Source organism: Siphateles boraxobius, unplaced genomic scaffold (assembly GCF_051911475.1).
Source record: "Siphateles boraxobius isolate OS27281-9 unplaced genomic scaffold, OSU_SipBor_1 141, whole genome shotgun sequence".
NCBI classification, from domain to species: domain Eukaryota; kingdom Metazoa; phylum Chordata; class Actinopteri; order Cypriniformes; family Leuciscidae; genus Siphateles; species Siphateles boraxobius.
Genome location: NW_027508746.1, coordinates 135097 through 148156, shown reverse-complemented (window position 1 = coordinate 148156; position 13060 = coordinate 135097). Strand labels below are relative to the sequence as shown.

The following is a 13060-nucleotide window of genomic DNA, read 5'->3' as shown; positions in this document are numbered from 1 at the left end:
GTTTGGCAGGGGGGCACCAATAATCCTCTCCGCAGTCCGGACTGTCCGTTGTAGTCTCCTGATGTCTGATTTGGTAGATGAACCAAACCAGACAGTGATGGATGTGCATAAGACAGACTCAATGACGGCTGAGTAGAACTGAATCAGCAGATCCTGTGGCAGGTTAAACTTCCTCAGCTGGCGAAGGAAGTACAGTCTCTGCTGGGCTTTTTCACAGTGGAGTCAATGTGATTGTCCCACTTCAGGTCCTGAGAGATGATAGTGCCCAGGAACCTGAATGACTCCACTGCTTCCACAGTGCTGTTCATGATGGTGAGTGGGGGGAGTGCTGAGCTGTTCCTCCTGAAGTCCACGATCATCTCCACTGTTTTGAGCGTGTTCAGCTCAAGGTTGTTATAACTGCACCAGACAGCCAGCTGTTCAACCTCCAGTCTGTAAGCAGACTCGTCACCGTTTCGGATGAGACCGATGACAGTGGTGTCGTCTGCAAATTTCAGGAGCTTGACAGTGGGGTCTTTAGAAGTGCAGTCATTAGTGTACAGGGAGAAGAGCAGTGGGGAGAGAACGCACCCTTGGGGAGCACCAGTGCTGATTGTGAGTGTCTTGGATGTGTGTTTCCCCAGTCTCACTCGCTGCTGCCGGTCCGTCAGGAAGCTGGTGATCCACTGACAGATCGAGGATGGTATGGAGAGCTGGGTCAGTTTGGCTGTGAGAAGACCAGGCATGATGGTATTGAAGGCCGAACTGAAGTCCACAAAGAGGATCCTTGCATAAGTCCCTGGTCTGTCGAGATGTTGCAGGATATAATGCAGTCCCATGTTGACTGCATCATCCACAGACCTGTTTGCTCTGTAAGCAAACTGAAAGGGATCCAGCAGGGGTCCAGTGATGTCCTTCAGGTGGGCCAGCACCAGTCTTTCAAACGACTTCATGACCACAGACGTGAGAGCGACAGGTCTGTAGTCATTAAGTCCAGTGATTTTGGGTTTTTTGGGGACAGGAATGATAGTGGAGCGTTTGAAGCAGCAGGGAACTTCACACTGCTCCAATGATCTGTTGAAGATCTGCGTGAAGACCGGGGCCAGTTGTCAGCGCAGGCTTTTAAACAAGCAGATGAGATGCCGTCTGGGCCTGAGGCTTTCCTAGTCTTCTGTTTTTTGAAGACTCGGCTCACGTCCTCCACACAGACCTTAAGCTCAGGTTGGATGGCAGGAGGGGGGAGTGATAATTGGAGAACAGGAGGTGATGCTGAATGTGTGAAGTGCAGATCAGACCGGGTGTGTGGTGTGAATGAGGGCTTTTCAAACCGGCAGTAAAATGAATTTAAATCGTCAGCCAGGTGTTGATTGTCCACAGATCGAAGGGATGGTGACTTGTAGTTGGTAATGTTCCTCAGGCCATTCCAGACTGATGTTGGGTCGTTGGATGAAAACTGGTTTTTCAGTTTATCAGAGTAGTTCCTTTTAGCAACTCTGATCTCCTTTGTCAATCTGTTTCTGGCCTGGTTATACAAGATTTTATCCCCACTTCTGTAAGCATCCTCTTTGGCATGACGAAGGTGTTTGAGTTTCCCAGTAAACCATGGTTTATCATTAGTGAATGATAAGAATGTCCTGGTAGGAATGCATGTATCCTCACAGAAACTTATATATGATGTTACAGTATCTGTGAGCTCATCCAGATCATTGGTAGCAGCTTCAAAAACAGTCCAATCAGTGCAATCAAAGCAGGCCTGTAGATTCTGCTCTGCTTCATTAGTCCATCTTTTTACAGTCCTTATTCCAGGTTTAGCTGATTTCAGTTTCTGCCTGTAGGTCGGTATGAGATGAACCAAACAGTGATCAGAGAGCCCCAAAGCTGCCCGTGGGACGTAGTGATATGCATTTCTTATTGTGGTGTAACAGTGGTCCAGTATATTACTGTCTCTGGTGGGACATGTAACGTGCTGTCTGTATTTTGGTAGTTCACGGGAAAGATTTGCTTTGTTAAAATCCCCAAGAATGATTAAAAGAGAGTCTGGGTACCTTTGTTCCGTTTCAGATATTTGTTCAGCCAGCTGTTGTAGCGCCGCGCTCACGCACGCGTCTGGAGGGATGTAAACATTCACGAGAATGAAAGAGGAAAATTCCCGAGGCGAGTAGAAGGGTTTACAGTTTATGAAATGTGCCTCTAAATTAGGAGAGCACATCTTCTTCAGTGTTGTTACATCTGAACACCAACTTTCGTTAATGTAGAAACACAATCCACCACCTCTCGTTTTCCCCGTTAGCTCCGCGATGCGATCTGCTCGGAACAGCTGGAAGCCCGGCAGATGTATTGCGTTGTCCGGTATGGCTTCACTCAGCCATGTTTCAGTGAAGCACAAAGCAGCAGAGTTTAAAAAATCCTTGTTAGTGTGGGTGAGGAGAAGAAGTTCATCCGTTTTGTTAGGAAGGGATCGGAGATTCGCGAGATGAATACTGGGGAGTGCAGTGCGCAGGCCGCGCTCGCGGAGTTTAACCAGCGCGCCGGCTCGCTTCCCGCGTTTGCGTTTGAACAACAACGCTGCCCCTCCGACGAGAATGTCCAGCAAAACGTCCGAATAATCAAAAACTGTAGAAAAGGTTTCTGGTGTGTGTTTCCTAATGTCCAGTAGTTCGTCTTTGGTGAAACTGATAGGAAAAGAATGACTAAACGCAGAACAAACGAACAAAAACCACACAATAGCTGGAGAGCTCCACACCGAGGCAGCCATCCGCGGCGCCATCTTGGATCTTGCATCGGCTTACCGATAACTTACCGTCGGCGTCGTCACGCGCGCACACACGCACACACCACCCGCTCGCTGCCAGTGAGTGCAAGCACAAAAAGTAGTACCGGCCCCCGTGTAGCCTGCCTGTCAGATACCCCGCCGCCAATCGTCGTCCTGGCCGTTGGAATCGATCCAAATAGCAGCGCAAAGATCCAAATGCAGCGCAAATATCAAAATAGCAGTTCAAAGGAGCTTGCTAAATATTGGTGGGGACAAATTTGTCATCTCAAAATATTGATTGGGACTAGTACCTAGGGTCCCCCCCTAAACCTACGCCCTTGATTGAATCTGGACATGGACTTGGAAACAGAAAATATATTGTGGTGGATTTTTTAAATCTGATGTGATGATGTTTATTTATTTGGGTTTATTGTAATTTAATGATGGACTAACAGTTTTAACACATTAAGGGGTAAAGAGAAAGGCTGTACATTTTCAGGATTGAGAAAACCAAAAACATGTATTGGACAAACACTTTGTATCATTGTTCTGCCATTTTGTTAAACAAAATCAAAAGTAACAGTTGAATATTTTGTGCATATTGAGATTTTTCTCGTTGGTCAATCCAGGTTAATATTAATTTACATGCTCTTGTTCAACAAATAATAAAAAAAAATAAACAAGATACTAAAATCTCTCTGTTTTATCATTGTGTTTCACAGGAAACAGTAGAATATGCCTTCCTGATCATTTTCACGATTGAAACCTTCCTCAAGATCATCGCGTATGGACTGGTGATGCACACGAACTCCTACGTGAGAAACGGGTGGAATATGCTGGATTTTGTCATCGTCATTGTTGGGTAAGTGACCAGTCACAGGCTCTTTGTGTTTCGTTTTATATTCCTTTACAGGGTTACCCTTGTAAATACAAAGTGCCCTTTAGCATTATTACTGTAATAATAGACTTTATTAGAATATACTTAAGTGTGAACTGTTTTCAGATACTAAATTGCATGTTAGTTACAATTAAATGAAAATGTATTTACCTTTATTAAATGCAACTAGTTCAAATTATGTTAGATTTAATATACTTCAATGTAATTTTGTAATTTGCGTATTCAAATATGTTTGTAATTACACATTTGTAATGATATTGCAATTTAGTACCCGAGTCCTGTACCCGAGTCCTGTTCCCGAGTCCTGTTCCCGAGTCCTGTTCCCGAGTCCTGTACCCAAGTCCTGTTCCTGAGTCCTGTACCCGAGTCCTGTTCCCGAGTCCTGTACCCGAGTCCTGTTCTCGAGTCCTGTTCCCGAGTCCTGTACCCAAGTCCTGTTCCTGAGTCCTGTTCCCGAGTCCTGTACCCGAGTCCTGTACCCGAGTCCTGTACCCGAGTCCTGTATCCGAGTCCTGTTCCCGAGTCCTGTTCCCGAGTCCTGTTCCCGAGTCCTGTACCCGAGTCCTGTTCCCGAGTCCTGTACCCGAGTCCTGTTCCCGAGTCCTGTACCCGAGTCCTGTTCTCGAGTCCTGTTCCCGAGTCCTGTACCCGAGTCCTGTTCCCGAGTCCTGTTCCCGAGTCCTGTACTCGAGTCCTGTACCCGAGTCCTGTACCCGAGTCCTGTTCCCGAGTCCTGTTCCCGAGTCCTGTACCCGAGTCCTGTACCCGAGTCCTGTTCCCGAGTCCTGTTCCCGAGTCCTGTACCCGAGTCCTGTTCCCGAGTCCTGTTCCCGAGTCCTGTACCCGAGTCCTGTACCCGAGTCCTGTATCCGAGTCCTGTACCCGAGTCCTGTTCCCGAGTCCTGTTCCCGAGTCCTGTTCCCGAGTCCTGTTCCCGAGTCCGAGTTTTGAGTTTATTTAATATTTAATAAAGTGTGCTGCACGTGGATCCCGCTTCCTCCTATGTTTCAAGAGATCGTTACAGAGGCACGGCGGAGACTCAAAACCTGGAAATTTCAGGTCAAGTCTTTGTTTTATGTTTGATCTTTAATCTTGGTTTTAAATATATAATACTGCACTCGGTTTCTTCAAACTTGCCTTCAGTGGACTAATGTTACAGAATGCTGTTGGAGGAGGATCATTTTTGATCCCACTTTTTCCGTCAGCCGGGCATACAGGGAATTACTGGAGTCCTGCACGGGTCCTGTTTGATAAACCCGAACCCACAGTGATTAACAGAACACCCGACCCGATATCCGACAGAAACACTCATTTTAGTCCGTACCCGACCCGTTTGACATAAAAACCACGACCCGAATCACACCCACATTTAATCTCCTACATGAGTAAACGATAGACAAAAATCCTTTTCCCATATTGTCTAACACAAGCATAAAACTAACATTAGGCATTCTGAGTCGATGCAATTAATTAAACATTGCATTAAACAACACAAGTAAAATAATAGAACAAAGAATGTTTTAGTAGGCCTAACTGTAAGCTTAAAGCTAGTAAATATTTTATCAGATTCACTCAGCATTTAAAAGCGTTTGTGTAATGTGGAAAGGTAAGACCCAAAAGCGATTTGCAGATAACAGTCTCTTTAATAGCGAGAGATAAATTCAGTCCAACAGAAAAATCCCTCAAGATAAACAACAGAAAGGTAGCCGTAGATGCTGGCGCTCCAATAACGAAAATAATAGAGTCTCTCCTTAAAGTAGACAGCGGCAAACAGTCTGTGAACAGGAACCGGCGGACGCTGTTCTCTGATCCCCTCGAGAGAATGAGCGTACTACAGATAGTAGAGATGAATGCTCTGGGCGATCGTCTGCAGCAGGCGGGCTGGACAGAGTGTAGAGCAGAGATTAATAGAGAACAAATAAAGACCGACCTGAGCCAGGCTGGATGGCGGATAGAACACGGACAAGACTCGGACAGGACACGGACAGGATGGATGCAGCAGGTAGTAAGTTGTCTCTTGCATGTGTAGAGAATGTAATAATCTGGCAAAGAAACAGGGAAAAGGGAGAGCAGGAAATAGCACAAACAATCAGGGAGAAGAGAGAACAGGTGTGAAGGAGTGAGTGTAATGAGGGTATAACTAGAAACAGCTGAGAGTACTGAAGGTGCGTGAGGTAATGGGTGTGTGTGACCAGAAGAGGGAGACAGGAGACTACCAGACTCATGACAGTTTGTCTCTTCTGAAACTCAGCAGTGTTTACCTGGCCGCTGGTCCTCGTTGTAGCAGCACGAAAAATAGGCTAAAACATTAATTCAAATTGTGAATATATTAAATACATAAAACGAGCAAAGCGCGCTCCCTTTAATATAATCACTACAGCTTTCAATCGGATTCAGCGTTATTGGCTACAATGCTCAGCGCTGCAAATCGTGCTGTAATTAGAAACCTTTAACATTCTTCAGACACAAAGAAGCACGAGAGCATTTGAAAGCGGCTGTCAAATGCTCTGAATTGAGTTGATATAATCTTGACAATAGTCTTGGCTATTGGACCTGTAGTCAGACCCAACCCCGACACATAAATATTATTCCACCCGTTGCATAAAATATAAGCGGGTCAGCCGCATGCAGGACTCTGCTGGATGTAATGACCCACACTAAGACCAGACTCACCTTTGTCTTTCGCATGGTGAGGCATCTTCGTTAGAGGCCTTGCCATCTAAACCGCATATGCAGTGGCTAACTCTAACCCTAAGCCTAAACCTAAGCCTAAACCTAAGCCTAACCCTAAGCCTAACCCTAACCCAGGCTAGTGGAAATCAGGGAGAAGGAGAAGAATTTCCGTGATGCTTTCACCCCCCGTGAATTCAACACATCAACTTGACCTTTAAAAGTGACTGACTTTTCAGTGCCCTAGTAAAAATACATAGCAATGAGAAATCATGAATAAATTCCACAATATACAAAATAAGTAATGAAGTCCTAAAATCACAGAATGTCATGCTACTGTAAATTACATGCTAACTTTTTGGAAGTGAAAAGTATACTGGGTCTACAGTTTAAAACGGTATTGTCACATTCTTGTTCTGTCTAGTCTTAGTTCTCTTACGAGAGGTCATCTCGTATTGCTTAAGTTTAGCTTACGCTACAGGAAAGATACATCTTCTCGAGATATTGAAGCCAAAATATTATCCTTAATTTTGTATTCATTGTCAACGCAGTGCAGCAGCTAGCAGACCTAGAGCAGGCCATCTTGCGTGCTCATTGGCTGCCCTGCGGGCAACTGCTGCAGCCTACCAGTGAGCCCGGCGTGACGTCACGCCCAATGAAGGGCGCCCGCGCCTTCATAGCGTCACAGCCCGCCAGAATGGGCGTGGCTTAGCGTATAAAAGTAGGGGCTTTAGGCTGACTTCCCTGATTTTTCGTCTCTTCAGTGAGCTCTTCGTATAGCTGTATCTGAGAGAAGCCACCGCCGCTGTCGAACAAGCGAAACAGCCAGCTTAGGACAGCGCTGAGGAAGCCGGCCGTCTTCGCCACCTTCAGCCATCCGTGCGAGCTACGCTATCTGGCGACATATTCTTTTATCTCTGTATTCTGTGTTCTACACTTCGAGCCCTCTCGAGCTCTCTGCATGACCCGGACGGGCATCAACATACGTGACGTACTGGATGCGTGGTAAGAGCAGAAATTCTTATACAGTTCTGCTTGACCAACGAGCACGCGGCTAGCTCTCTTTACGTTACAAGAGAGCTACCCTGCCCTCGCGTTCCAGTTCGCGCGTCATGCAGAGCCCTCTCGAGCTCTCTGCATGACCCGGACGGGCTTGCACGCCGCCGTCGAAATGTCTCGCCCTGTCGGTCCCCTTAGATAAGGCTACTGCAGCGGTGTATTTGGCAGCCAACGAGCCGGTAATGCAACCCGGTCGTCTGCACACATCCGCCGTTCTCGCGGCGACCAAGAGAAATCTCAAGTGAGTATAATGTCTGGTTATCCGGCTCACGCCGTTGGTGTCTTTAGTGTAGAAAAGGTGCCCACATCTCGGTGTTCACCCTTACACACAAACACGATACCCCCCGTGTCTCCCGCAGAGCCCACTCTCATTAAGCTGGCAAATGCCGCTCGAGTGCTAGTTGTAGGAAACGTGCCCACAACTCTGTGCTCACGCCTATTTTCTGCCCGCTCTGTCACACAGCCAGAACAGCCTCATACATGTCAGGTTAAGAATGTAAGTTACGTGCCCGCTCACGAGCGCTCACGCTTACTAACAGATACATCGCCTCCGAAAAGACGTGCGTGTCCCACTGCGGCCGGACCGCCGTCAAAGTTTATTTCCCTGTCAGTCCCCTTCAAACAGGCTACTGCAGTGGTTCATTTAGCAGCCAACGAGCCGGTTTGTTCACCCTCTCGCCTGCACACAAACGCCCTTTTACGGCGACCCAGAGAAATCTCAAAAAGAGTATAATGTCTGGTCCGGCTCATGCCGTCGGTGTTTTACGTGTAGTGAAAGTGCCCACGCCCCAGTGTTCACCCCTACACACAAGCACTTCGAATCTCGTGTCACTCACAGAGCACACTCTCATAAAGCGCAGAAAAGCCACTTGAGTGTTGAATGTAAGAAATGTGTCCACAGGTCTGTGCCCACTATCTGCCCGCTCTGTTACACGATCAAAAAAGCAGGTTATGAATGTAAGTCTCATGCCCGCCAGAGAGCGTTCACGCTTGCTAACACAAACCTCCCCCCGGGCTTCGCCCGCGCGTTTAAGTGTTATCACAAAACGCAGGGCATTAATAGGACGCTCCCCATCCATTATGATCGGGGCGTCAAATACACTTGTAAGTCTCGTGCCCGCGCACACGCGCTCACGCTTACAGGAAGCTTTTCCGCCCGGAGCGCTGCTCGCACGTCAAAAAGTGAAAAAAGAATGTTCCCCATCCCTTATGATTGGGACATCACACATAAATCAGCCGGTTTCGGCTTTCACCAAGAAGGACGGAGCCTTCAGACCTATCCTAGATCTGAGACATTTGAACAAAATGCTTGTGAAAAGACCGTTCAAAATGCTTACGACCAGGAAGATCCTCGCGCACGTTCGCCCGAGGGACTGGTTTATTTCTCTAGATCTGAAGGATGCCTATTTTCAGATTCAGATAATACCCCGTCACAGGCAATTTTTGAGATTCGCTTTCAACGGTCAGGTATATTAATACACCGTCCTGCCGTTCGGCCTGTCCCTAGCACCCCGTACATTTACGAAGTGCATGGACGCGGCGCTCGCCCCCCTGAGAAGTCATGGGCTGCGAATAATGAACTTTCTGGACAATTGGCTGATATTGGCACAGTCAGAGACAGAACTGCTATCTCACAGAACAGTGCTTCTCAGTCACCTGGAAAGCTTGGGTCTCACGGTCAACTGGACCAAGAGCTCATTACTGCCCAGCCAGTCAATTTCCTTTTTAGGAATAGAACTGGACTCGGTGACCATGACGGCTCGTTTATCGACACAGCACGCGCTGTGTTCGCCACCTAGCCGCATATTTCCAGAAGGGCAGCTTTCTCCCTTTGAAAACATTTCAAAGCATGTTGGGCTGTATGGCATCAGCTGCAGCGGTGCCTCAGCTGGGCCTACTGCGCATGCGCCCGCTCCAACGCTCGTTGAATGCTCACACGTCCCGCCGAGCCTGGGTTTCTGGCGGCCAGAAAATCAGAGTGACTCAGACCTGCATAGCGGCTCTGCAGCCCTGGTTAGTAGCCGACTGGTACCAGCAGGGAGTGATGATGGGAAACATCTCTTATCAGAAAGTCATTTCGACAGACGCGTCCAACTCGGTTGGGGCGCGCTGTTCGAGGGCAGACCGGTCTTCGGCCAGTGGTCAGACCAAGAAAAGTGTTTTCACATAAACTGTCTGGAAATGATAGCGGTCGAGAACGCGCTGAAGCGCTTCCTCCCGTTCATACAGGACCAACATGTTCTTGTCCGCTCGGACAACATGTCTGTGGTATCCTATGTAAACCGTCAGGGCGGTGTCAGATCCAGAAATCTCTGCAATCTGACGGAACGCCTCCTTATTTGGTCTCAGATGCACCTGCGTTCGCTGAGGGCGGCGCATGTGCCTGGCCTTTTGAACGACGGCCCAGACAAACTGTCCAGGGACAATGTTCCCCCAGGGGAATGGTCCCTGCACCCCCAAACGGTCCAGAAGCTGTGGCGCCTATTCAGCAGAGCGGAAGTCGACCTATTTGCGTCAAAAGACAACGCTTAATGCCCGACGTTCTTCTCGAAGGACGAGGACGCGCTGGCCCAGGTTTGGCCCAGCCTCCCGCTATATGCTTTCCCTCTGGTCTCTCTGTTACCACAGGTGATCAAGAGAATCAGGGAAACGCGCCACTCAGTGCTCCTCATAGCCCCGCGTTGGGAGAATCAGATTTGGTTCCCGGAACTAGCACGGCTGTCCCTTACAGCTCCGTGGCCGATTCCGGTGAGGGCAGATCTCCTCTCTCAGGCTCGTGGCGCGATCTGGCATCCCCATCCAGAGCGCTGGTCTCTGCACGCATGGTTGATCAACGGGTACTCGTTGCCCTGCCAGAAGGAGTGATGAACACGATCACGCAGTCTAGAGCTCCTTCCACGAGAAGGCTCTACGCGTCTAAATGGTCGGTGTTTTCCGGATGGTGCACCGACAGAGGTCTGGACCCACGGACATGCGGGGTGGCGCATCTGCTCACCTTCCTACAAGAGCTGTTGGATAAGGGGAGGTCCCCATCCACGCTCAAAGTATACGTGGCGGCCGTGGAAGCGTTCGCAGAATTGACGCACGGCCAGTCACTGGGAAGATATGAGTTGGTCATCCGCTTCCTTAGAGGAGCTAGAAGGATGAACCCGTCGCGCCCCCCGTCGGTTCCTATGTGGGATCTTTCATTGGTCCTCGAGGCCCTGAAAGCCTTTCCATTTGAACCACTAGACTCCGTGGGGTTGAAATATCTATCACTGAAAACCGTCTTTCTGACTGCACTGTCGTCAGTAAAACGTGTGGGGGACTTGCATGCGCTGTCTGTCAGCGTGTCGTGTCTTGAGTTCGGGCCGAATGACTCTAAAGTCATCCTCAGACCTAGACATGGCTATGTTCCTAAAGTGATGGGCACTCCATTCAGAGCGCAAGTAATTTCGCTGTCAGCTCTGCCAGCATCTGACAGCGAAGGTGAGGTGAATCTCCTCTGCCCTGTCAGGGCGCTGAGATTTTACATTACGCGCTCTGCCTCCTTCAGGCGTTCAGAACAGCTTTTTGTTTCGTTTGGTGGGCACACCAAGGGTCTCGCGTATGTGCCATGTGCCTATATTCCCTCTGCTCTGTATTCCCTATGTGTGCTTATGTACAAGTGATGGCCCGCATGGCTGGCCACCTTATTTTTTCCACTTATGGGGTTCCCCTGAAAGTTCGGGGTCTCATAGTGGATGCTTGGCGCGCACGGCGTTGACAAAGTGTTCCCGTAGCGTAAGCTAAACTTACGCAATACGAAACCTCTCGTAAGAGAACGATACTCGGTTACTAACGTAACCTCGGTTCTCTCTAGAGAGCGAACGAGTATTGCGTAACCAGCCGTGCTCGCGCCAAGAGCGACTTCGCTTCAGTCTACGAAAAACCAGCGAAGTCAGCCTACAGCCCCTACTTTTATACGCTAAGCCACGGCCATTCTGGCGGGCTGTGACGCTATGAAGTCGCGGGCGCCCTTCATTGGGCACGACGTCACGCCGGGCTCACTGGTAGGCTGCAGCAGTTGCCCGAAGGGCAGGCGCACGCGAGCACGCGAGATGGCCTGCTCTATGTCTGCTAGCTGCTGCACTGCGTTGACAATGAATACAAAATTAAGGATAATTTTTTGGCTTCAATATCTCGAGAAGATTAATCTTTCCCGTAGCGTAAGCTAAACTTACGCAATACTCCTTCCCTCTCTAGAGAGAACCGAGGTTACGTTAGTAACCGAGTATCGTTTTCGTTGTCTATGTTTGGTTTAGTCCTAGTGTACTCATCTGTTGTCATAGTTTCTGATTAGTTACACCTGTTCCCAGTTCCTTTGTTTAGTCTCCTTGTATGATCATTTATCTTAGTTACTTTTGTTCAGTGTTCAGTCTCATTTATGTTCATGTGGATGTGCTATTCTGTAGTCCTGCCAATCTCCTGCATGTTAAGTTTTAGATATATTCATTTAAGTTTTTTTTAATCTTCTTCGTCATTTTGTGCTTTATACAGCCACAATGTTACTTATATTCTATTCAACAAGAAAATAATTATAAAGTAAATTATTGTTAAAATTGTTTATTTGCAAGTAAATATATGAGCAATCTTATAGTTTATAGTTAAAAACAGTAAACGGGCATTCCCAAAAGACTTTGTGTTATGCATCACATGCGCATATTTTATTTAAATTCCTTGTTTCTTATTTTTGTCATCAGTTATGTACAGTAGTTTATTAGTTACTCAAACCCACAAGACTTTTGCAAATGAAGATATTTTTTAATATTCTCTTCAAATTTTTTCCATGCAACAAATTTTTTCAAGATTAAAAAAGTTCATAAAGACATTATAAAAGTAATATACATGAACCAAGCAGTTACAGTAATCAACATCTAATGAAGAGACATGTTAAATTAATCTGATGAACAGGTTTAATCTAGGCTTTTAATCGTAAGAAAAATGTTGCTAAAAGCACATTCATAAAACACATCAAATATGGTAAACATTAGTTCTCACCTAAAAGTGCTAGCTTTTGGTGTTTAGCATCAAATGTGGTGTTCAAATGCATGTGTTTAATGATGTTTTAATGATGGTAAATTGGTATTTTGGGCTGACCTACAAATTGACATCATGATTAAACAGCTCTGTTGGAAGAAGCTCATGTCGGCTAGTAATTGTTGAAAGGATTTTAGTAAATATGCCAAGGATTTTGGCACAAAGCTGGCAACTGTTCACAAGGGCTTACAACCTGATCAAATGTCTGATCTATGATCTATGACCTGATTTAATGTGATTAACTGCAGTCAGGAAGGAGGGAATCCAGTGCATGAGGACAGAGGTCATGGTAGATGTCGGATCCTTAGGGATCACGCTGAATCTCATCTGTGGTGTCCTCAAGCTTGAGTGTCATTTCATACAGATCAATGAAATGAGAAAAAGAGAAAACCCACCTGGCTTGACATTGAGCCTATTTACACCTGGTCACTAAGAAAAATGCCCTCTAAAACAAGTTCGAGACATATTTAAATCTGATCACCTAAACCATTTCAGGAAGTGGTTTGAGATGCATTCCAGACTTAACTGGACAAGTTTAAATGCATGTAGTTGCATATGTACATTTTATTTCTCCCAAACTAGGCCCCTTATGTCCCAGAGTTATTTGTAATCTCTGTAAATAGTATTTGTAATGTTGCACTGCC

At 47.0% G+C, this 13060-nt stretch overlaps 1 protein-coding gene across 3 annotated transcripts in view; it reads left to right on the top strand.

Annotated features, from left to right (window-relative positions):
- The window catches only part of cacna1db (calcium channel, voltage-dependent, L type, alpha 1D subunit, b), a 139874-nt gene that overhangs the window by 26214 nt on the left and 100600 nt on the right, over positions 1 to 13060 (top strand). For all 3 annotated transcript variants that reach the window (XM_077230290.1, XM_077230292.1, XM_077230291.1), the window contains exon 4: positions 3454 to 3593. In XM_077230290.1, the coding sequence (XP_077086405.1) occupies positions 3454 to 3593 (140 nt within the window). The remainder of the gene's footprint in view (positions 1 to 3453; positions 3594 to 13060) is intronic.